General features: G+C 37.2%; 1 protein-coding gene across 3 annotated transcripts in view; it reads left to right on the plus strand.

The window, feature by feature from the left end:
• The window catches only part of IRAK1BP1 (interleukin 1 receptor associated kinase 1 binding protein 1), a 40,091-nt gene extending 20,586 nt beyond the window's left edge, over window positions 1-19,505 (plus strand). Inside the window, exons 3-6 of one of the 3 annotated variants that reach the window (XM_054557780.2) lie at window positions 9,700-9,830; window positions 9,935-10,169; window positions 14,802-14,920; window positions 19,252-19,505. In XM_054557780.2, coding sequence (XP_054413755.1) covers window positions 9,700-9,830; window positions 9,935-10,169; window positions 14,802-14,894 — 459 coding nt within the window. In that variant the 3' untranslated portion in view covers window positions 14,895-14,920; window positions 19,252-19,505. Of the gene's footprint in view, window positions 1-9,699; window positions 9,831-9,934; window positions 14,777-14,801; window positions 18,406-19,251 lie in introns of those variants that run through there. The other 2 variants (XM_063724877.1, XM_002817079.5) reach the window with 2 other exon arrangements.
• Window positions 19,506-24,626: the final 5,121 nt, after the last annotated feature.

The raw sequence follows: 24,626 nt of genomic DNA on the forward strand, positions 1-24,626 counted from the left end.
GTCAGTAACAGCATGATAAGTACTGGATTATTCCACTTACATGAGGAGTCTAAAATAATCAAATCATAGAAGCAAAAAATAGAAGCTGGTTGCCAAAGAATGGAGGGAAGGGGAAATGGGATTTCTTACTCAATGGGTATAAAGTTACAGTTATGCAGATGAATAAATTCTAGATATGGGCTATACAGCGTAGTGCCTACAGTTAACACAGTGTTGTGCACTTAAAAATTTGTTAAAAGGGTAGATCTCATGTTGTGTTCTTATCATACACATACACAAAGGACGCAAGGAAAATTTTAGAGGTGATAGGTTTTTTGTCTTGATTATAGTGATAATATCACAGGTGTATGCATATGTCCAAACTCATCAAATTGTATATTCTAAATATGTGCAGTTTTTATATATAAATTACACCTCAGTACAGCTCCAAATTTTTTTTTTTTTTTTTTTTGAGATGGACTCTCACTCTGTCGCCCAGGCTGGAGTGCTGTGGCATGATCTCAGTTCACTGTAACCTCTGCCTCCCAGGTTCAAGTGATTCTCCTGCCTCGGCCTCTGGAGTTGCTGGGATTACAGGCACCTGGCTAATTTTTGTATTTATAGTAGAGATGGGATTTCACCATGTTGGCCAGGCTGGTCTCAAACTCCTGACCTCAAGTGATCTGCCTGCCTCGACCTCCCAAAGTGCTAAGACTACAGACGTGAGCCACCCAGCCTGGCCTAAATAATTTTTTTTTAAAGAATAGATGAGGCCAGGCACAGTGGCTCATGCCTGTAATCCCAGCACTTTGAGAGGCCGAGGTGGGCGGATTGCTTGAGCCCAGGAGCTCCAGACCAACCTGGGCAACATGGTAAAACAATAATTAGGTGGACGTGATGGCATGCACCTGTAGACCCATCTACTTTGGAAGCTGGGATGGGAGGATTGCTTGAGCCCAGGAGGCAGAGGTTCCAATGAGTCAAGATCATGCCACTGCACTGCAGTCTGGGCAACAGAGTGAGACTCTGTCTCAAAAAAAAAAAAAAAAAGAAAGAAGGAAAGATTAGATGGTAGAACATTACTTTTGACATAATGTCCAAAAATTTCATTCCAAAAGGCATGAAATTCTTTATCTACCTTCCACCTACCATGCTGCTTCTCTTTGTTTCAAAGATAAAAATATTAAACTCAAGATGGGTTAAAGACTTAAGTGTAAAACCTAAAACCATAAAAACCCTAGAAGAAAACCTAGGCAATACCATTCAGGACATAGGCATGGGCAAAGACTTCATGTCTAAAACACCAAAAGCAATTGCAACAAAAGCCAAAATTGACATATGGGATCTAATTAAACTAAAGAGCTTCTGCACAGCAAAAGAAACCATCATCAGAGTGAACAGGCAACCTTCAGAATGGGAGAAAAATTTTGCATTCTGTCCATCTGACAAAGGGCTAATATCCAGAATCTACAAGGAACTTAAATTTACAAAAAAAAAAAAAAAAAAAATCCCCATCAAAAAGTGAGTGGAGGGTATGAACAGACACTTCTCAAAAGAAGACATTTATGCGGCCAGCAAACATATGAAAAAAAGCTCATCATTACCGGTCATTAGAGAAATGCAAATCAAAACCACAATGAGATACCATCTCATGCCAGTTAGAATGGCGATCTTTAAAAAGTCAGGAAACAACAGATGCTGGAGAGGATGTGGAGAAATAGGAACGCTTTTACACCATTGGTGGGAGGGTAAATTAGTTCAACCATTTTGGAAGACGGTGTGGCAATTCCTCAAGGATCTAAAACCCGAAATACCATTTGACCCAGCAATCTCATTACTGGATATATACCCAAAGGATTATAAATCATTCTACTATAAAGACACATGTACACGTACATTTATTGCAGCACTATTTACAACAGCAACGACTTGGAACCAACCCAAATGCCCATCAGTGATAAACTGGATTAAGAAAATGTGGCACATATACACCATGGAATACTATGCAGCCATAAAAAATGATGCGTTCATGTTCTTTGCAGGGACATGGATGAAGCTGGAAACCATCATTCTCAGCAAACTAACACAGGAACAGGAGATCAAACACCGCATGTTCTCAATCATAAGTGGGAGTTGAACAATGAGAACACATGGACACAGGGAAGGGAACATCACATACCAGGGCCTGTTGGTGGGGTGGGGGGCTAGGGGAGGGATAGCATTAGGAGAAATACCTAATGTAGATGACAGGTTGATGGATGCAGCAAACCACCAGGACACGTGTATGTAACCCGCACGTTCTGTACGTGTATCCCAGAACTTAAAATATAAGTTAAAAAAAAAAAAAAGTCCAAAAAGAGAGCACAGAGTGAAAGAGAATAAAATAATCAAAAAAATTTATCCAAAATTTACTAAAATGCAAGATTTGAATTTCCATATTCAGTGGACCCAGTGGGTGCCCAGCACAATGAACAACAACAACAAACTCATCAAAGCATATCGGAAATGTTAGAACCCCAGGAATAAAAGGACCCCAAAAGTTCTAGAGAAAGAAAAATAGTTCACAAACCAAGGATCAGAAATCTGAACAGCAATTGGACCTCTCAGTGTCAACACTGGAAGCTAGAAACTGAAAGGCAAGACAGCAACATCTTCCAATTGTGAGAGAAAACAATGTCTAATCTAGAAATCCTTATCTGGCCAAAAGACAATCAAGGAGAAGGTAATAAGGTTAATCAAGGACAAGCAGACAGGGCTGACCAGAACTGTCACACTGTTCTTTATTTGGCCGGGATCTGATGGATTAATGCCCTCTGAAAGATGTTAAAAATGTGAAACATCACTCCTGCATACAAGGTCTCAAAATATTTCCCTACCATACGTGAGGAAGTAAACCAAGAAAGAGAAAAACAGGAGTTCGCAGGTAATGGCAAAGGAATGTCCCCAGATTCAGGGGACAGGAGGACTAAGGGCTTCAGTAAAATGCCTCCAAGAAAAAAATAAAGGAACTCATAGATTACCCAATTAATTTGACCTATTATTTGAATTTTATAACTTTTGTCAGAAGGTTTGAAGGACATGTACAACTAAGAAAGCAAACAAATAAAAATGAAGTAATTATTAACTCCTAGGAATTCAATGAAGACTAGAAGAAAAGAAATGCAATCATAATATACTATATTGTTCAGCTGTAAACAATCATAATAGTACAAACACTGTTGATTTAATTAAAAAAAAAGAAAGGTTCTAAGTGATGACTTTAATGGTAGGTGAATGAATGGATGTGGGAAGGAGGGTTGGATTAAAATCGTAGCTTTGTGATTCCTATACCAGTACTCTTTCCACTTTTTATGTTATTTTCATGTTATAACCTTAGTGTTTAGAGGAATTTTTTTTTTTTTTTTTTTGAGACGTCTCACTCTCGTCACCCAGGCTGGAGTGCAATGGCGTGATCTTGGCTCACTGCAACCTCCGTCTCCCACGTTCAAGCAATTCTCCTGCCTCAGCCTCCTGAGTAGCTGGGATTACAGGCTCCTGCCACCACACCTGGCTAATTTTTGTATTTTTAGTAGAGATGGGTTTTCACCATGTTGGCCAGGCTGGTCTCAAACTCCTGGCCTCAGGCGATCCGCCTGCCTCTGCCTCCCAAAGTGTTGGGATTACAGGCGTGAGCCACCGTGCCCAGCCTAGAGGAATTTTTTAATCCTGGGGTATAATAGGTATTCAATACTGTGTATCAGGTAGAAAAAGTAGTAGTATAACTACTCATATAGTTTTCTTCCTCTTCTTTCCCTCTCCTTTTCCTTGCATGCCTGCTATGTGTTAAGCATTTTCCATATATTATTCCATCCAATCTTTTTTAAGTATTTATTTTTATTGTGAAATATTTTATACATATATAGGCATGAATATATGACTCATTCCATTTTCAGACATCTGATCAATACAGAATCTTTGAACATTAAGCCAAAATTGACTCACTAGTAGCCATCTATTAGTGTACCTCTGTAAGAAGAAACAAAACAAGATAAATACTTCTTCCTTAAAATATATACTTGAAGTTCATTTTCATATTGATGCTACTTTTTTCTTTTCCAGGGTAAGAACCCTGTTTGGCCATTTCTTATGTAACAAACTCTTTCTTTAGTTAGCCAGTTTCATTCAAAACCATCTACAGCTATATTGTTCTACTTATGATTTGGCCAGTCCAAACTAGAGAAAGTTGATTATCTCCCTTATTCTAGAATATTTATTTCTAATAACACATGCAAGACTGAATTAACTTTTTGGCATTTGCATCATATTGTTTGTTCCCTCAATTCAGCTTATAGTCATATAAATATAACCAATAAAAGTGTCTTTCTCATGTGCTACCTTTAAATCATATTTTTTTCATCTTATACTTTGTTACTGCTATTTCAGTATGAACTGTGGGATTTTACAGTTAGTTCTATGAAATTTTATCTTAATTCGGTTTACCTATATTTCTAGTCTGTAAAATAGCAGAGAAGTAAAGCTCATAATAAGGAGAAAAATCCATTCAAACCAACTCAGGAGTGACACAGATGTTAGAATTAAAAGACATAGTCATTAAAAGTTATTCTGACTGTAGTTCACATGCTCAGAAGTTAAGGAGGGATGTGCAAGATATTAAAAACAAAAAACAAATTGAATTTCCAGAGATGAAAACTACAGTGTATGAGCTAATAAATACACTGAATAGGATTAACAGCAAATTAGACCTTATACAAGATGTGCTTAGTGAACCTGAAAATGTAGCAATAAAAACTATCCATAATGAAACACAGAAAAGAAAGATGTAAAAACGAGTTAATAAAATATAGGACAACATCAAATAGCCTATTATACATATAATTGAAGTCCCAATGCAGAGGAAAGTGGGGGACAAGAAAAATACTTGGAAAAATTATGACCCAAAAATCTCCAAACTTGATGAGAATTATAAACCCATGGAGTCAAAAAGTTCAACTAACCCTAAGCACAAGAAATTAAAAAAAAAAATACACCAGTACATATTATAATCACATTGCTCAAAAGCAGTGATAAATCTTAAAACAGCCAGAGGAGGGGAAAAAAGGCATATTATCTACAGAGGAACAAAGATAAGGCAACAGATTTCTTGTTGAAAACAATGCAAGCAAGGAGACAGTTGTGCCACATCTTTAAAACTAAAAGGTGTAGATAGATAGATAGATAGATAGATAGATAGATAGATATAGATATATATCAACCAAGAGTTTCTGTTAATATATCCAGCAAAAGTAGTGCTCAAAAACAAAGACCAATTAAAGACCTTTCTAGTAAGCTGAAATAATTCATTACCTGTAGACCTACACTACGAGAAATTTAAATGACATCATTTAAGCAGAAAAGAATGATACCAGAAAGAAATAGGGATTTACACAAAGGACTGAAGAGTACTGAAAATGGTAACTACATAGGTTTTTCTTAATATAAATCTCTTTAGAAATCTCTATATTTATATAAAAGATAACTGACTATGCTGGGTGCAGTGGCTCACACCTGTAATCCCAGCACTTTAGGAGGCCGAGGCAAGTGGATCACCTGACGTCAGGAGTTCAAAACCAGCCTGGCCAACATGGCGAAACCCTGTCTCTACTAAAAAATGCAGAAATCAGCCAGGCATGGTGGCTCACGCCTGTAGTCCCAGCTACTCAGGAGGCTGAGCCAGGAGAATCGCTTGAACCCAGGAGGTGGAGGTTGCAGTGAGCCGAGATCACGTCACTGCACTCCAGCCTGGGTGATAGAGCGAGACTCTGTCTCAAAAAATAAAGATAACTGACTAAATAAATGATAATGATGAACTACAGGGATTATAATATATGTAAAAATAAAATATATAACAATAGCACAAAGGTCAGGAAGGGAAGAACAGAAGTACAATGTTATAAACTTCTTGTATGTGAAATGGTATGCTAGCTCTTGATGGTAGATTGTAATAACTTAAACATGTATTCTGTAAATCCTAAAGCAAACACTAAAATAATGGAGTTACGGCTAATAAGTCAATGAAAGCTATGAAATAATATAATAAAAATATCAAAAAGAAAACAGAAAATGAGTAAAAGGGAAATAACAAGACCACAGGTTTAAATTTACCCATATCAATAATCACATTAAATGTAAATGGTCCACATACCTTCATTAAAATACAGATATTTTAAGTTGTATTTAAAAAGTTAACTCCACTTACATGCTGCCTGAGAGAAGTGTACTTTAAATATGAAGACATATGTTGATTAAAAGTAATGGGATGGAGAAAGATACGTCATGCTAACATAAATGAAAAGAAAGCTGGAGTGGCTATAGTAATCAAAGTAGATTTCAGAGCAAAGACTATCAAAGATAAAGACAGTCATTTCATAATGATAAAAGTCAATTAATCAAGAGGACATACAGCACTAAATATTTATACATATAATAAAGCTTCGAAATACTTAAGGGAAAAATGATAGAACTACAAGGAAAAATAAATAAGTCTACAGCTTTTGTAGATTTCAATACCACCCTTTTCAATAGTTGATAAGACCATAGACAGAAAATCAGTAAGAATGTAACAGATTTGAATCACACTGTCAACCAATTTGACCTGCTTGACATATATAGAACACTCCAAAAACAGCAGCTTACACATTCCTTTCAAGTGCACATTGAACATTTGCCAAGGTAGACCATATTCTGTGTCATATAAAAGTATTTGGCCTGGCGCAGTGGCTCACACCTGTAATCCCAGCACTTTAGGAGGCTGAGGCATGCAGATCACCTGAGGTCAGGAGTTCAAGACCAGCCTGGCCAACATGGTGAAACCCCGTCTCTACAAAAATACAAAAATTAGCTGGGCATGGTGGTGCACACCTGTAATCCCAGCTACTCGGGAGGCTAAGACAGGAGAATCGCTTGAACCCGGGAGGTAGAGGTTGCAGTGAGCCGAGATCGTGCCATTGCATTGCACTCCAGCCTAGGCAACTGAGCAAGACTCCATCTCAAAAAAAAAAAAAAAAAAGTATTTGAATCATACAAAGTTCACTGACCACAGTGTAATTAAATTAAAAACCAGTAATAGAAGGGCCTCAGAAAAATCCCCAAATATGCTGAATTTTAAAACATACTTTTCAGTAACCCATGTGTCAAAGAAGAAATTGAAAAGGAAACTAGAAAATGTATAAGGAAGAAATCACGCCAATTCTATACAGATTTTTCCAGAAAACTGAAAAGGAAGAAATATTTCCTAGCTCATTCTTTGAGGTCAGGAGATAACCAGAAAAATACCATTTCAAGCAAAGAAAATTACAGACCAATATCCATCATAAATGTGCAAAAATTATAAACTAAATTTTAGCCAAATTTAATGATTTATACACATACATGCTTACACACATGGACACACACGTATCCTTTACATACAGGTATAAAGAGTAATATTAATACATAATGACCAAGTGTGTATCCCAGGTTGGTTAACATTCAGAAATTGGTCAATCTAATTCACTATATTAATAAACTGAAAAAAATCACATGATCATTTCAATAGATACAGAAGAAGCACTTAACAAAATCCATTATTTATTCCTAGTAAAAATTATCAGTAAAATAAGAACAGTTGAGATTTTCCTCAAACTGATAAGAGGAATCCATGAAAACCTACAGCTGTCATACTTAATGGTGAAACACTGAATGCTTTGTGCCTACGATCAGGTACAAATCAAAGATGTCTTCATTCATGTCTTCTTTCACCATTGTACTTGAAAAAGAATAAAAGACATCCAGAGTGGAAAGGAAGAAGTGCAACTATCTTAATTCATGGGCGACATGACCATTGTAGAAAATCTGATAGAATCTATAAAAAAAGCTATTAGAACTAGTAAGCATCAAAAAATTTAAAATACATAGGGATAAATCTGTTATAAAGATGTGAAAGACCTGTGTGCTAAACACTGCAAAGCATTCCTGAGAGAAATTAAAGAGGACCTAAATAAATGGAGAAACATTTCTTGTTCATGATTTGGAAGATTCACTATTCCAGATATCAGTTCTCCCTAAATTAATCTATACAATCCTAATCAAAATCTCAGCCAGCTTTTCAAAAAATAGAAACTGACAAAAACCGATTACAAAATACACTTGGAAATACAAAGGATCTAGAACTACTTTGAAAAAGCAGCATCTTTATTTATAATAGCCCCAAACTGGAAGCAACCTAAATGGAAAAAAAAAAAAAAAAAAAAAAAACCTACCTGTGATTAGATCATATAATGAATACTATTCAGCATAAAAGGAACAAAAACTATTATGCAACAATGTGGATGAATTGCAAATACATTATGCTAAATGAAAGAAGTAGTCTCAAAGAGTACATACTGTATGCTTCCATTTATATGACATTCTGAAAAAGGCAAATCTTTAACAGTGGAGAATGTATCAGTAGTTGCCAGGTTTAGGAACTGGGGAAGGAACTGATAAAGGAGTTACTTGAGAGAATTTTTAGGGGTGTTGGAACAGGTCTAAATTTTTGTTATGGTGGTTACAAAGTTCTATACCTTTTTCAAAAGTAATAGAATTCACTGGGCATGGTGGCACGTTCCAGTAGTCCCAGCTACTCGGGGGGCTGAGGCAGGAGGATCATCTGAACCCAGGGGTTGAGGCTGCAGTGAGCCCGTGATCACACCACTTCACTCCAGCCAGGAAAACAGAAAGAGACCCTGGCTCAAAAAAAAAAAATTATGATTAAAGACAGATGTTCTGCATTGTATAAGGTGAGGTTATCTTACGTCTCTCTTTGCTACTCCAGCTTATTCTCTAGTATCTGTACTTTTTGTTTTGCATATTGACCTTGTGTTAAGGGTTCTTTAGAAGAAAAGGTTTAGGCTGGGTGTGGTGTCTCATGCCTACAACCACTAAGGTGGGAGGATTGCTTGAGGCCAGGAGTTTGAGACCAGCTTGGGGAACATAGTGAGACTCTACCTCTACAAAAAAAAATTTTTTAATTAGCTGGGCATGGTGGTGCATGCCTGTAGCCCTTCCTACTTGGAAGGCTGAGGTAGGAGGATCGCTTGAACCCAGGAGTTTGAGGCTGCAGTGAGCTATGATTATGCCTGGGCAACATAGCAAGATTTTGTCTCTCTTGAAAAAAAAAAGACAAGGTTTAGTTCCCTTCATTGAAGAGTTTACAGACCGGTTTTAAAGTATTGCCGAATATAAGGACTGCTTCACATATTTAAAGGCAGAAGACAGAGTGAAATACATTAGCTTCCACATATAGATTTGAACAGAACTATTGGAAGAAGAAACATTTCTCAATGATAGCAGTGAAGTATGGCATAAGTTAATCAGGAAGCTAAGGGCATTGATTAGACAAAGGAATCATGCTAGTTATCAGGATTAAAACTTAGCCAAGTAATAAGGTTTAAGGGAAACTCTTCCAATTTCATTTAAAAATCCCTGGTTTAAAATATAAGTTTTTTAATATTCAAGACAATATTAGATAAATTTGAAAATTCAAAAGCAAAAATCTTAAAGCACAAAATAATTTAGTTATAAGTATCAAATAGGCTTTTAAAAATCTGTTACATACTATAAAATGACCTCGTAGTCTGGCTATACTTTTTTTACTTACATGTAGAGAAAATCTTGAAACAGTACATCAGACATGAAAATAATATCGTGTCATTTCATTTACAGGTCTGCATTACATTTACTGAATTTGGAAAAATGCAAAATATTTGTAACTTTCTTGTTGAAAAGCTAGATAGCTCTGTTGTCATCAGCCCACCCCAGTTCTATCATACTCCAGGTTCTGTTGAGAATCTTCGGTAAGTTTAAGCACATCTTTAACTAAGATATTCTTTAAACAAAACTATCCAGTGCTACATTTCATTGAGTGTCATATTAATAATCTCTCCATTTAATTCCTAAGACGGCAAGCCTGTCTTGTTGCTGTTGAGAATGCGTGGCGCAAAGCTCAAGAAGTCTGTAACCTTGTTGGCCAAACCTTAGGAAAACCTTTACTAATCAAAGAAGAAGAAACAAAAGAATGGGAAGGCCAAATAGATGATCACCAGTCATCCAGACTCTCAAGTTCATTAACTGTACAGCAAAAAATCAAAAGTGCAACAATACATGCTGCTTCAAAAGTATTTATAACTTTTGAGGTAAAGGGGAAAGAGAAGAGAAAAAAGCACCTTTGAAATTCCAACCAAATTATATTGTACTTGTATCTTTTTACCTATTTTTATACTTTTTATAATGTTTACTTTTGTCCTGAATATATATATATTGTATAGGAGATAAGCTATTTCTTTCCAAAGTCTATAAATCTTTGAATATAGTCCCACAGAATACTTATGTTCACTTTCTATTTTTAAAAGACTACTCTGAAAAACACTCTTGGAAAATAAATGTATTATGTACATACTTATATACTGACAGTTCATACAAGCACATGTGTAATATTTCTATTATAAGGACAAATATTGACCCTTGCATTTCATAATTTTTAAAGATATTTAAGCTAACATTTTCTCAGCCACATTTTTATATAAAACCAAATTTTATGTAAAAACTAGGCTTCAGTAAGTTAGTTAAATTTTTTAAATTGTAAGACAAAATTTTTATGGAAAAGAATTCCTATATCCCATCAAACCTAATAATTTTCCACAACTAAAAATGAGTATAAATACATAATTTTAAGTGTATCCTGTCAGGTCTGATATTTGATTTTACTTTAGTTAGAAGCTACGTAGTTACTGTGTTACTTTTTCATGGATGCTAACAGAAGACTTGAGATTCCCAGACAGAAACAAAGGACTATTACTCATGGCACAACAAGGAGCATGAGCATCAGCACATTCTCATTGTTTCCCCTTGTCCCAGGTCCCATGGGGGCAAAACGATATGGCCATACGCAATATGGCTACATATACAGTGGGCTTTTGTTGTAGGTAAAGAATACTGAGCTTGGAGGGTTCACTGCTTCTTATCCATGAACAGAAGCAAACCTCCTCTTTGCCTCATCCCTTACAGATGCTCACTCAAAACTCAATACTGAGAAATGGCCCAGGTAAAGAACAGTCAAGGTCTTGCATGCTTGCCACACCCAGCAATATGTGTAGGAAGGTGAAGTCTATTGAGGGCTATCTCACATCTAACAGTTTCTTTACTAGGACCAGAGACCATTTTGGTAAGATGCAGATAACAACCCCAACCTTAACAACTTCACAACGTGAATAGAAATAGTGATAAATAATTCATAGCTTTTTACAAAAGAATAATGAGTTATAATAGGAAAATGTTTTGATGCCAAAAATAAAAGAGTTAATGTTTGGATCGGACTCCAGCAGGGCTCCTTAGAGTGATACAAATACAAAGCAAATGATATGTGTAATTTAAAATTTCCTAGTGCACATGTTTTTTTATTTTTCTTTTTCGAGATGGAGTCTTTCTCTGTCGCCCAAGCTGGAGTGCAGTGGTACAATCTCGGCTCACTGCAACCTCTGCCTTCTGAATTCAAGCAATTCTCCTGCCTCAGCCTCCTGAGTAGCTGGGATGACAGGTGTGAGCCACCATATCTGGCCCTGTACACACATTTTTTAAAATAAAACTTTAAAAAAGAAACAGTTGAAACTAATTTTAATAACATTTTATTTAACCAAATATATCAAAAATATTATTTCAGCATGTAATCAGTATTTTTTAAATTAATGAGATATTTATGTTTTATCTTGTCTTCAAAATTCAGTGTATATTTTTACATTATAGCACATCTCAATTCAGATGCTAAATTTTCATCAGAAATATTTTATCTGTATTTAAGTTTCCTAAAATGTCAGTTGAAAAAAAGACATTCACATACCCAGGTTGTTCTAGCATGCCTAAAAAATCTTGTAACTGGATCAAGTATCAGTTTTTAAATTAGTTAAAATTAAATAAAATTTAAAATTTAGTTCCTCAGTCATACTAGCCATATTTCAAGTACTTGAAAGCCACAAATGGCATGTGACTACCTTGCTGAACAGACCAAGGTCAAACACTGAGATAATAATGATTCTTAAGGCCATTTGAAAGTTAACAGCAAGTATATGTTACTGCTATCTACAGTTAGAATTACATGTTATCTACAGGCAATCATAAGCCATGTCTGTTATGCAGCATAGGCTTTCCATTCTCTATACATCTGGGTCATAGTTTTTCCATTGATAAATCTGGATGTTTATAAACCAACATTACTTTCTTACAATATATTCCAGTATATAGTGTCCATTTTCACCCACTTTTTAAAGCGGCCCTGAAACAATTTTATTCATCTTATTGGAGTGTTGCTGTAGGGGAAGAGTAGAAGCTAAGAAGAGTTTGAGTTCAACACCATTATATTCAAATCCTGACCTTACTACTGGAATGTAAGCTCCTTGAAAGTGGAGATCTTGTCTGTCTTGTTCACAATTGTGTTCCCAGCCCCAGAGTTAGTCTCAAGGCCAATACCAAGTATGCTCTCAAATATTTGCTGGGAAAATTTACTAGCTGGATAAAACGCAAGTTACCTTAATCTCTTTAATCTTCCTTTTTCCTTACAAATGAAAGAGACTAATAGTACTTAACCTTGCAGTGTTATTATAAGGATTAAAGTTGATAAATATATGATCATGAGAACAATTGCTAGCACATAGCGGTCACTCTGAAAATCGTAGCTGATATATCAGCTGCATTGTTTGATTATTGTCGGCTCAATTAAAAGTTGACTTTTCCAAATCCTCCATTAGGAAGAATTTTTAAATAGCCATATTGAAAATAAAGTTGTCAGAAAACCAATGTAACATATGTTGAATTTTTATTACCAAAAAAAGTTACTATCTAGTTGTACAGAAAAGAATGAGGTTGTGCATCAAGAAAAAAATTGTTCATTCTCAACAAAAATTTAATCACATGGGTAGTTTTTTTTTTAGCTATGGGTTCATGCTATATTTGGTTTCATCGTATTTGATAAAGAAGCTTCCAACTTAGCATGAAATACCTAAAGACAATTATTTTTTAAGTTAGCAGGCACTTTTTAGAATTTCCAGGAACTTTTAAAGATGTTGCCTCCAAAAAAAAACAAAAAAAATCCTGTAAAGTATACAATCCTACATTTTTCTATAGAAGAGCTTAAGGAAGAAAACATTCAAAGATTGGAAAGACTTACGTGTAGTATTCTGTATACTAAAGGGTATCAAATTTAGTTGTCAGTTGATAGCAATTTAATTTCTTGATACATGGCATACACTGGAATCTTATGATGAATTATTTAGGGGACCTGTGCCACAAAGCCTACTAGAATAAACCTAAACTTAATCCTGTTAGAATTTCCTTCTTTAGAACTCCGTTTAAAAAAAAAAAAAAAATCTTTCCAGAAAGTAGAAAGTTATAATTTCTATTTTCTGAAAGACAAACAAAAATTCTAAATAGGATATTTGAAACAGACCCACTGTATTCTAAATGGAAGTGCTATTAAAAGGAAATGCTATTAAAATAAGATTTCATATATTACTGATAATTCATAATGAATTTTAGGATTCCATTCAGTTACATACTAAAAATTACATTTTTTATAGTGGCAATGTACTTTTATCAGTATTCTTATTTGACGGTCAATTTGAGTTCAGTGTAAACAAATAGGACTTAGAAAAATAATTTGTAACTCAAGATGCTGTACCTCATATCCTATAATTATTGTTTTGTAATATTCCTTCTCAGGAATATGGGCTAAGGATAACTGTCAGATTTGTTGATAAGAATTTAATAGTGAGGAGTTCTTATAGCCTACAAAAATAAAAGCATGAATTAAGAGATCAAATGTGAGAGTTAGTATATGATTATCTGCATTACAAAATGAAAGCAAATTATTTATTCCAACAAAAAAAGACCTATATAAATTAGTTTAAGCTAACATTTAGACATTTACTATTACATATATGATATTTGCAACCAAATCACTGAGTTTGTTGTTGTCATTGTTTGAGACTGTTGCTCTGTCACCCAGGATGGAGTGCAAGTAGCTCAATCATAGCTCACTGCAGCCTAAAAACTCCTGGCCTCAAGAAATCCTCTCACCTCAGCCTTTTAAGTAGCTGAAACATCAGGTGCACACCACCAGGCCTGGCTAATTTTTTATTAGCGATAACGTCTTGCTATGTTGCCCAGGCTAGTCTCAAACTCCTGGCTTCAAGCAGCCCTGCCTCAGCTTCCCAAAGTGCTGGACTACAGGCATGAGCCACTGCACCCAGCCCCAAATAGCTTCTACTCATAACCTAGTATGGCCTAAATTTATTTAAAATGCCCGGGTAGGCCAGGCACGTTGGCTCACTCCTGTAATCCCAGTACTTGGGAGGCCAAGGTAGACAGATCACTTGAGGTCAGGAGTTCGAGACCAACCTGGCCAATATAGTGAAACCCTGTCTCTTTTAAAAATACAGAAGTTACTCGGGCGTGGTGGCGTGTGACTGTAATCTCAGCTACCCGGGGGACTGAAGCAGAAGAAACGCTCGAACCTGGGAGGCAGAGCTTAAGTGAGCCGAGATCGCACCACTGCACTTCAGCCTGGGTGACAAAGTGAGACTCCATCTACATACATACATACATACGTAAAATATCCGGTATCTTACAAGACTGTAGTTCACAGTGGGTAATTCAAATCAGACACTGCTCTTCAAGAGAGGTAATATTAATAGAAATCTTTCAAGAAGGATTGTTTGTACTATTAAAAGAATAAAACTCTTATAAACCTGTTTATCAGGAGGATATTTCTGTTTCAGCAACTCCTGGAATCCTTCTTCAACATCCCAACCAACAATTACTCCCAGATAGCCATGTCACCTGTGAATTATCATGAATCCCACATCAAATGAACAAATACTGGCTCTGGACTCTGAATGTAAGTTGGTTCATTGTAAGAGTGAGAAAAAGAAGACTAAGAAAAAACATACTGTATTATTTGCTACATAGAGTTTAAACTTTATTAGGCCAGGCGTGGTGGCTCACACGTGTAATCCCAACACTTTGGGAGGCCGAGGCAGGTGGATCACTTGAGACCAAGAGTTTGAAACCAGCCTGGACAACATGGCAAAACCCCATCTCTACTAAAAATACAAAAAAAAAAAAAAAAATTTAGCTGGGTGTGGTTGTGCACGCCTGTAATCCCAGCTACTCGGGAGGCTGAGACATGAGAATCACTTGAACCCAAGAGGCAGAGGTTATAGTGAGCTGAGATCACACCACTGCACTCCAGCTTGGGCAACAGTGTGAGACTGTCACAAAAAAAAAAAAAAGATGTATTAGGGTTTTATATGCTCAGTATAATTAACAAGACAATATTAGTGAACCAAAAACTAAAAATAATTTACACACTAAAAGATGAAAAGCCCAGGTGGCAGGTGAAAGTTCTAAACTAAAATGATCCTGAAATAAGTTACTGATCCCTGAATTTAAAAAAAAAAAAAAACTCCCAAATGCCATGTCGCTTACCATGTGATAGGCAGGGGTCAGGCAGTGACAGTATGTGTGGGAGTGTATGTCCATTTTTCAGAATAGGACACTTTTTCAGTGTCTTTCAAAAATAAAGATTCTGTCACCTATCCTGCTCCTTTTCTTCAAAGAACAATTTTGGGCAAAGAGTAAAAAACAGACACATAGTTTCAGTGCTTCATATGGACATCAGTTTTATGCTGGTCACATTAATTATGCCCTAATTATTTTTTATCTTCCCCTTCACAAAACTATGAACTCCTCAAGAGTAGGGCTATGCCTGAAACAGTTATTTTCCCAACGTTTGGGTAATAAAAGGCTAAGGAGGAAAAAAGTTGACTGTGAGGTATCGTGCTTTATTCTCAAATAAGACAGATACTGTTTATGGCAAAGTACCTGAACATTGGTACACAAGGAAGCAGGGATGGGAAATGCAGGACACATATTCAAACTGTGTTTGCACATTTTGCAGTCCAATAAGCATGCTTTTATTTCTCCAGAGCTCAGCTTTCTCAAAAAGTAGTTTGTGGCTGTGCAACAACATACATTCTGTTGTGTAAACAAGCCTCTTAAATCATTTCAGAACCTATGTTCATTTCAAGCTTATTGGATCAGCTATAAGTGTGTATCTGTGCCCTTTACCTCCTATTGCCACTGAGGGTGATTACCACTTAAGCCACACATTCCTCACCAGCAGGCCATAACTTGCTGTCCAGAGAAAGTTGCTTTTGAAATTCTAACAGCAGCCACTATAAAATTGCATCTAATAAATTCAGTAAACTTATAACTTTTAATAAACAGATACTTAAATTGAATTTGTTCCCACGGGCATTAATTTTACTTCCAAAGGATATTTTAGAAAATCATATTTGTACTTGATAGCAACAGTAAATGTATAGCTCATACAAAAGAGTAATGCTTGGTTCTTCCATTGAATCAGTCATATATATTATAATTTCATTTAAAAAGAATTAGTATAACAATTCAGATAAATCAACTCCAGCCCAAGTAACTAAATAGCATCAAAAGAAATTGTTTTTAGTTTGTACCAAATTAATCATGAAAACTTCAAGGTATTACATTCTATAGGGAATAGGAGGTGAAGTATAATTAATTCAAAGTTTAATGTCAACGAAATATAATACAGAATTATGTTTAATATATCAAATATTTCACTAGCTCAATACGTACAAAGTGAGCATAGATTTCATCTTCATTTTCAATGTACCTATTCCTAAAAAGATAAAGATTTAGTGATACAGATTCATGTCATCCACAAAGAAATCAATAGGAATATGCAGCTAAAACTTTTAAAGAGAATTTACTTGCAAACTACAAAATTCAGCATATATTTGAAGAATGACTATATTGGTTTCATTTTGTAGGAATGTTGAGAATTTATAGTATCCCAAAATATTACTCCTCTGAAGCATTGCATTCATTTTCAAACTATTCAATTATTAAATACTTAAAAAAGAAGAAATAGAGGATTGATCGCCCTAATATTAAATACAACACTTTAGAAGTGTTTTCTCTAAAAGATTAGACACTTCATTGACCAATATTAATTAATGATATTTCATATTGTTTGGTGATAACTGGAAACATAACACTGCAACAGCCACCTAAATAACTATGAGAATACGTGAAGCTCTGAGTTTTGGACAGATTTCAGCCCTCAGTTGATCACTGTAGCCCTGATGACAGGAAAAGTTGAAACATCAGCAGTGTTCAAAGAGCCATGCAACTACTGCTTCTCTATGTGTGAATTAGAATATTCAGAAAGGGACAGAGACATGCAGTTGAAGAAACAGTAAATTCCTTGAAAAATAGTGTGGCATGATAGGGCCTATAATATTACTTCCAGAATATATAGAGGTAATACTATGAATGCTAAATTTTCAGTCTGCTACTTGTTAGAAATTTTTTTTTGAAATTGAATCTCGCTCTGTTGCCCAGGCTGGAGTGCAGTGGTGCAATCTCGGCTCACTGCAACCTCCACCTCCTGGGTTCAAGTTATTCTCCTGCCTCAGCCTCTCGAGTAGCTGGGACTACAGGCACATGCTACCACGCCTGGCTAATGTTTTGTATTTTTAGTAGAGACAGCGTTTCACCATGTTAGCCAGGATGGTCTCGATCTCCTGACCTCGTGATCCACCTGCCTTGGCCTCCCAAAGTGCTGAGATTACAGACATGAGCCACCGTGCCCGACCTAGAAATATTATCCATACTTTTTGGGCACCCACAGATAAATTCAGTACATCTGTACCTAAGTGAATGTCAAGACTGGAAAGAAAAGTAAAAATCTAAAGAATGTTTTAAAATGATCAGCAGTATGGGATGTAGTATAGTTGTAATGCTACACTTCCAAGAAACATCACTTATGAAGAAGGGATGAAATTTAAAATTGACTAAAATGATTGAAATTAATAAAATATATGAGAAATTTGTTAAGTCTTCTAGAAGTAAGTCTAGCTAGAAGTAAGATTTTGTATATGCTAGAATGGATTATCCTCAAGTATATAGGAGATTGAATACTCTTTTTTTTTTTTCTGAGTAACCTAGTTTATTTTGCACATTTATTGGGAAATGGCAGATGAAACAAAGTGGACAAAGAACAGATTGAGGTCACTTTTTCATTGTCCTCATATTCTTGCTTCACTTTTCATGAGATAAAGCTGAAAAGTATATATTTTTCAGAAATTACACGTTGTCACCTAAGGTTACTAAGTGACCTCATTTTTCTACAAAATTGTTTGCCCCCATTTGCCCATCAGTGATCAGAGCTAGTTTTTGAAAATATTTTAATAAGTTTGTGTTTATCTTAAAGCTAAGTATAATGTGTAAGTATTCAAATCACCAAAATATTTTTGAAAAGTACTGTACTAATCTCAATAAGTACACGGAGTGTTACAATTTATTGACTCACATTCCTCTACTCCCCACCCCAAGAAAATGATTAGGGAGGATGATTTAGTTACAAACTTACACTGCAAAAGGAAAATGCATACTGATCTTGGATTAGGTTTTTTTTCCCCAAATATTTATAAAAGGATGATTATACCAGTGTTTTAGGGGATTTTTATTCCAGGACTTCACCTTTCAACATAAATGGTAAAATGTGCACGTGTCATTTTATATATTTTATTTGCCAAAAAGAGATATTAATTAATCACATTATTTTCTGCCCTGAAATCCCAAAATACTATCTTAAATGATGGGTAAAGATCTTCTCTGAAAGATGGTAGCTATTTTTTCAAGGATGAAAGAAATAAAGTAAGACAATATTCTTTGAAGACTGAGCAGAATCATTGTCATACCCCGGAGAGATGAAATGCTATATTGATACAGCTGCTAGGAGAACACAGAGTTGCAAACTGTCACTACACTCTTTGTACACAACTCCACGGTGATGTCTTCCAAGATGCATCTCTAAGCAGTATATGAGGAGAAAAGATGAAAAACAAGGTTACTAACTTTGCTGTGCAAATTATTTTAGAAATATTTACACTTAAAATGCTAGGTGTTTTTCTAGTTACTGTGTGAATCTGTCACTAATTTTATTTTTTGGTATTGGATTGAAAACTAATTAGAAACATTACCATATAATTAGCTTTCTTCCTAGTTATACCTATTTTTATTAAGATAAATGATAAATAGCATAATTTCCTCTGATTCAAGCACCATATTTTCCACAAAACTTGGGGTCATGTAACAGGTGTCTTACATTTGTGTGTCCAGATAAAAGCCCACCTGGTATTTGTGATGAAAATAAAGAGGAAGCTTCGACTGCAAGAAAAGCTTTCTTCACTAGGAACAGAAGATCCTTTCCTGAGGAGAGGGAAGTGAAATTCCAGAGACCCATTTAATCCATAGTTTCTGTGTTAAAACTAAAACTTTAGAAGCTGTTGCTGAGGATGTTTATTTTGTCTGTGTTGAATACACACAAAGAATGAAAAATTGAGGTAGCCTAATTATATTAGATGTTTTGCTTAGTTGACAACTGAGATAACACTTGTTTTTATTTTTTTTTTAATTTTTTTTTTTTGAGACAGAATCTCTGTCACCCAGGCTGGAGTGCAGGGGCGCGATCTCCATTCACTGCAACCTCTGCTCCTCGGGTTCAAGTGATTCTTCTGCCTCAGCCTCCCCAGTAGCTGGGACTACAGGCGCGTGCCTCCAGGCCCAGCTAATTTTTGTGTTTTTGGTAGAGATGGGGTTTCACCATATTGGCCAGGCTGGTCTTAAACTCCTGACCTCTTGATCCGCCTGCCTCGGCCTCCCAAAGTGCTGGAATTACAGGTATGAGGCACTGCACCCAGCCTTTTATTTTTTATTTTATTTATTTATTTATTTTTTTTTTTTTTTTGAGACAGAGTGTCACTCTGTCGCTCAGGCTGGAGTGCATTGGTGCAATCTTGGCTCACTGCAACCTCTGCCTCCCGGGTTCAAGCAATTCTCCTGCCTCAGCCTCCCGAGTAGCTGGGAATACAGGCGCCTGCCACCATGCCTGGCTAATTTTTTTGTATTTTTAGTAGAGACGGGGTTTCACCATATTGGTCAGGATGGTCTTGAACTCCTAACCTCATGATCTGTCCGCCTCAGCATCGCAAAGTGCTGGGATTACAGGCATGAGCCACCACACCCGGCCATTATTATTTTTTTTTTTTTAGAGCAGGGTCACACTCTGTTGCCCAGGCTGGAATGCAGTGGTGCCATCATAGCTCACTGTAACCTTGAACACCAGACTCAAGCGATTTCCTATCTCAGCCTCCTGAGTAGCTAAGACTCAACCAACACACCTGGCTAATTTTCCTATTTTTAGTAGAGATGAGGTCTCACTATGTTGCCCAGGCTGGTCTCAAACTCCTGGCCTCAGCTTATCCTCCCGTCGTGGCCTCCCAAAGTGCTAGGATTACAGGTGTAAGCCACCAGATCCAGCCAAGATGGCACTCACTGGTCAGTGTTCAATAGGTGCCTACATATTGCTAGCGTGTGCACATCTACCAGAAGAACTTCTGGGTTTAGACACATAATGGGGTGGAAAATCAATGTGCAATATTTTTTTAAGCCACCCTCAGCTGACTCTTCACCAACAGTAGTCTAATAGGTAGAAGATGGTGAGTCATCATCTGCCTTTCAAGTTCTTTCCCAACAGCAGGTTTATTTCTTGATGTATGTGCAGTCCTAGAGCTGAAGGAGATAGATAGGATCAACTCTGGGCCCACCTTCTGTCTAATCCCAAACCTCTTCTACAGCATCCTTGATGATTTGTCAGCCAGCCTTTGGCATTAGAACGTTGATCAGAAACTGTGAGGAGTAATAGCATGAAAGGCCAGTCTTGGGACTACAGAGAAAATATGAAGTGATAAGAGGGAAAAGTGTATATTGAGAAGGAAAACTACTGATTTAAGATGGCAAAGCAAGCAAATACAGATGATCCTAACTTACGATAGTTCAATTTATTATTTTTCAACTTTATGGTGGTGCAAAAGCCATACACATTCAGTATATACCTCCACTTATGGCAGGAATATGTCCAGACAAGCCCATTATAAGTTGAAAATATCCTAAGTCAAAAACACACTTCTGACTTAGCAATATTTTCAATTTACATTGAGTTTATCCAGACATAATCTCATGGTAAATTAAGGAGCAGTTGTATCAGATTGGCCTGAAGCTTAGCACAGCCTCCTTCTCTTTCCCTGAAATATAAAGATTTTAACCTAGCTTCTCTCAGCAACTTTCATAAAGTACTTCAATGTTCCCCTGAATGAAAACATAATTAAAGAGACATGTATTTGTATGCTCTTTTCACTTCCTGATTCCAAGCCGAAAAGCTGGGCTATTTAAGGGCATGACAAATGCAGAATTGCACAACTCTAAATCTGAACAGCACTGCTGGGTCCCCACATTTCACTAGGAGAAGGGCCTTTAATTTGCTCCAGCAACAATAAAAAGTGGTACATAGGCTAAGATGAAGTCCAGATACCGGGGGAACCTATGGATTACTTTAAGACACATGGGAACCAATTACAATGTGTGGAGTTTATTTGGATCTTGATTCAAACACGCTAAATCAACAAATATTTATAGCAGGAGACATTTGGAAATTTGAATACTAACCAGATGTTTGATGTTATTTATCTTCTTTTTTTGCTCACTCTCAGCAGAATCAGTGATGTTATTTCTATATGTTGGATATTTTTCATAATTTTTTAATGGCATCTTTTCATTACAGTATTCTGTTTCCCACAAGAATACAGGAAAAGGGTGGAAGGGAAACTGAAAAAGTTCAGGTGGGTCACAAAGATGGACACAAGGAGTCTGAAAGGCAGGCCTTGACATTTGTCTGAGTAATACTAACGATGACCCTTCGGAGTTCACGGGAGAGGAGGGTTGCCAGACTGTAATGGAGAGAAACTGGACTTAGTTGCTAATTAGGATGATGGTGCAAGGTCCATGAGAGGGGATGAGGGAATGCCTGCTCGGGGAGGGGAAAAGGGGACTGGACGGAGGGCACGGCAGGATGACCTAGGGAGGGGGAGCGGAGGCCTATCAGTTACAAGAGGAAGGAGAAAGAGGATACTGGTTTCTCTCTGCATAAAAAACGCGATGGATTCTCAAAAATTTATTGAAAGTCTGTGTGTCCACCACAGTCCAGGATATTGTGGAATATTCAAGGGAAATACAAATCCAAGAATTTAGCTCAGGAATCAGCATCAGAACAGAATCCCCAAAGAGTAAACTATTCATGGAAAGCAGTAGACTGATAACATTTGAAAAACTGATTTCCCATAGAATCAATAGTTACTGTTTGACTAATTATACAATGTAGGCCTAGGTCGTGAGATAGCTACAAAATACCTAAGGAAATGGACTAGGTCGTAACAAGAAAAAGTGATATCAAGCCCGGGGAGAAGGGCGCATTCTCGGCGCGGAGGGCGGAGCCTTTCCTGGAGTGGCGGCGGATGACCCGGGCTCCCGCTCCTCACCTCGGCGTGGGGCGCAGGCGGCGGCCGCAAGGACCGCGTATGCTTGGATCGCGCTTCTCGCCGGCGGGGACTGCCCCAGACACGCACACCGTCCCGACCTCCGCCCTGTCGCAGTTCCAGGGCGCTCCGCGCTGTCATGATTGCTGGGTGCGCGCTCCGCGCTGGGACAGCCGCGCACCTCCAGCGGAGGGCGTTAGCACCCCAAGACGCTGCTGCAGGGGTCTGAACCGCTCCTTGGCCTACTGGCACCGGGTCCTGGACGAAATCTACCGCGGTCCACCTGAGCTTTATCTTGTGCGATGACGCCCATGCCTAGGTCTTGACACTTCCCTCCTATGCCCTTTATTGCCAAGGGTCGGGACGGCCTTCGTGTCGTCTGCAGCCTTCGCCTTCCTTCTGCTGCCAGCAGCTGTAGATTTTACTTCTTTCCCCTAACTTCCTCTCAGGCTCCTACTCCATTCCTATCGCGACTGCTTGAGACCGGGCCAAATGCCCCGCAAATTACCTACTCCAGTGTCAAAATCAGGTCAGGGCAAATCCATGCCAGAACGCAGTGACCTAACTTAAATGCAACTCTGATTGCGTTCTTCCCAGCTTAGAACTTTTGGTGTGTCCTGATGGTCAAAGGGACCGAGGTCAACCTCCTCTGCCCCTTTCAAGGCACCTCAAGATCCAATCCCTTCATTTTCCCCAGTCTTGATCCTTCTCTCCTGCTCCAGGGGAATGAAACACAATCCCACCTCTGGGATGTTACTCATCCCCGTTGCCTCACCAGTTTCTATGGATTTTATTTTATTGTGTGAAAACATCAATAAAATGAAATTATCCAGTTTCTCTGGATAATTTACTCGCCTTTAAGTTGAAAACTCATAACATCATATCCTGCAGGACTGCCACCTCAGCTGAATTAGATGACCCTTTTGTATCTTACAGCAGCTGCATGTTTCTCTCCAATGTAGTCAAGATGACTACTGTAGCTATTTAGTTACCTATTTATCTCACTTCATTCCCAGCAATTTATTATCTGAGTACAATGTACCGGGCACTGGGTTAAGTAGATGTTTTGAATACTGTACTACCATGTGAAGTAGCTTCTGTTACCCTCGTCATTTATAAGCAAGCATATAGAGGCTAAGAGAGTTTAATCTGTCAATCTACATGGCCAGGATGCAGATAACTCAGACAGGCATCCTTATTGTTGTTGTTGGTTTTTGTCTCTGTACCTAGTACAGTGACTGGGACATAGCAGGTGTTCACTAAGTGTGAAATATATGGAAGTTTTGTTTTGTTTTTTGTTTTTTGATCCTCTACACCACTCTAGAGGGCAGGCCATATAGGAATCATACTTGCTTTTTTAGATATGCAAAGAGACCCAGAAAATTGACTTGGCAATTCATAAAGACCAGGGACATGTGACTCTTCTCATGCTTTTTTCACCATTGTAGCTTTTTCTGGGACAACTTCCCAGAAGAGGATTTCCTTTTTATTTTTCCTGGAAAAGTTTGATGATAAGAGATTCGTTTTTACATCTGATCAGATTTAGACCCTCTATAGTGCCAGAATAGAGAGCAAAGAGGGACAAGAGTAGGTTCTGCTGACAAAAGAAAGTGGAAGGGGTAGCAAACCCACTTCACAACATCATTATTTTGATGTGTAGCATCAAAAAAATTGCTTAAGTTTCTGTAGCAATTGCTATACAAGTACAATAATGTATCTTGAAGTCATTCTAGGCCATCTGGAATATTATTCCTGGTGGTACCAAGCCACCAGCTGAAGAGTTTTAAGTAATAAGATGATCAGAATTGGATTTGCTGTATACATACATAAATGTGTATACACACATACACACCAGCAACAGTGCAGGGAGTGAGTTGCAGTGATACAAAGGAATTACAGGAAATGTTTACAATAACAGGTTTGTTCCTAATAGCAAAAGGTGGAAACAACCACCATGTCTACTCGCAACAGAATGGTTAGATTGTGATGTTTTCACACAATAAATATTATATAGCAATAAAAATGAATGAATTTTACCTTATGTAAAAACGTGAATAAATCTTGGAAATATTACAAATTATTGTCGTATGAAGAGACCAAGAATATGCCACCAGAAATGTGGAA

This window comes from Pongo abelii, chromosome 5, assembly GCF_028885655.2.
Source record: "Pongo abelii isolate AG06213 chromosome 5, NHGRI_mPonAbe1-v2.0_pri, whole genome shotgun sequence".
In the NCBI taxonomy this organism is placed as follows: Eukaryota; Metazoa; Chordata; class Mammalia; order Primates; family Hominidae; genus Pongo; species Pongo abelii.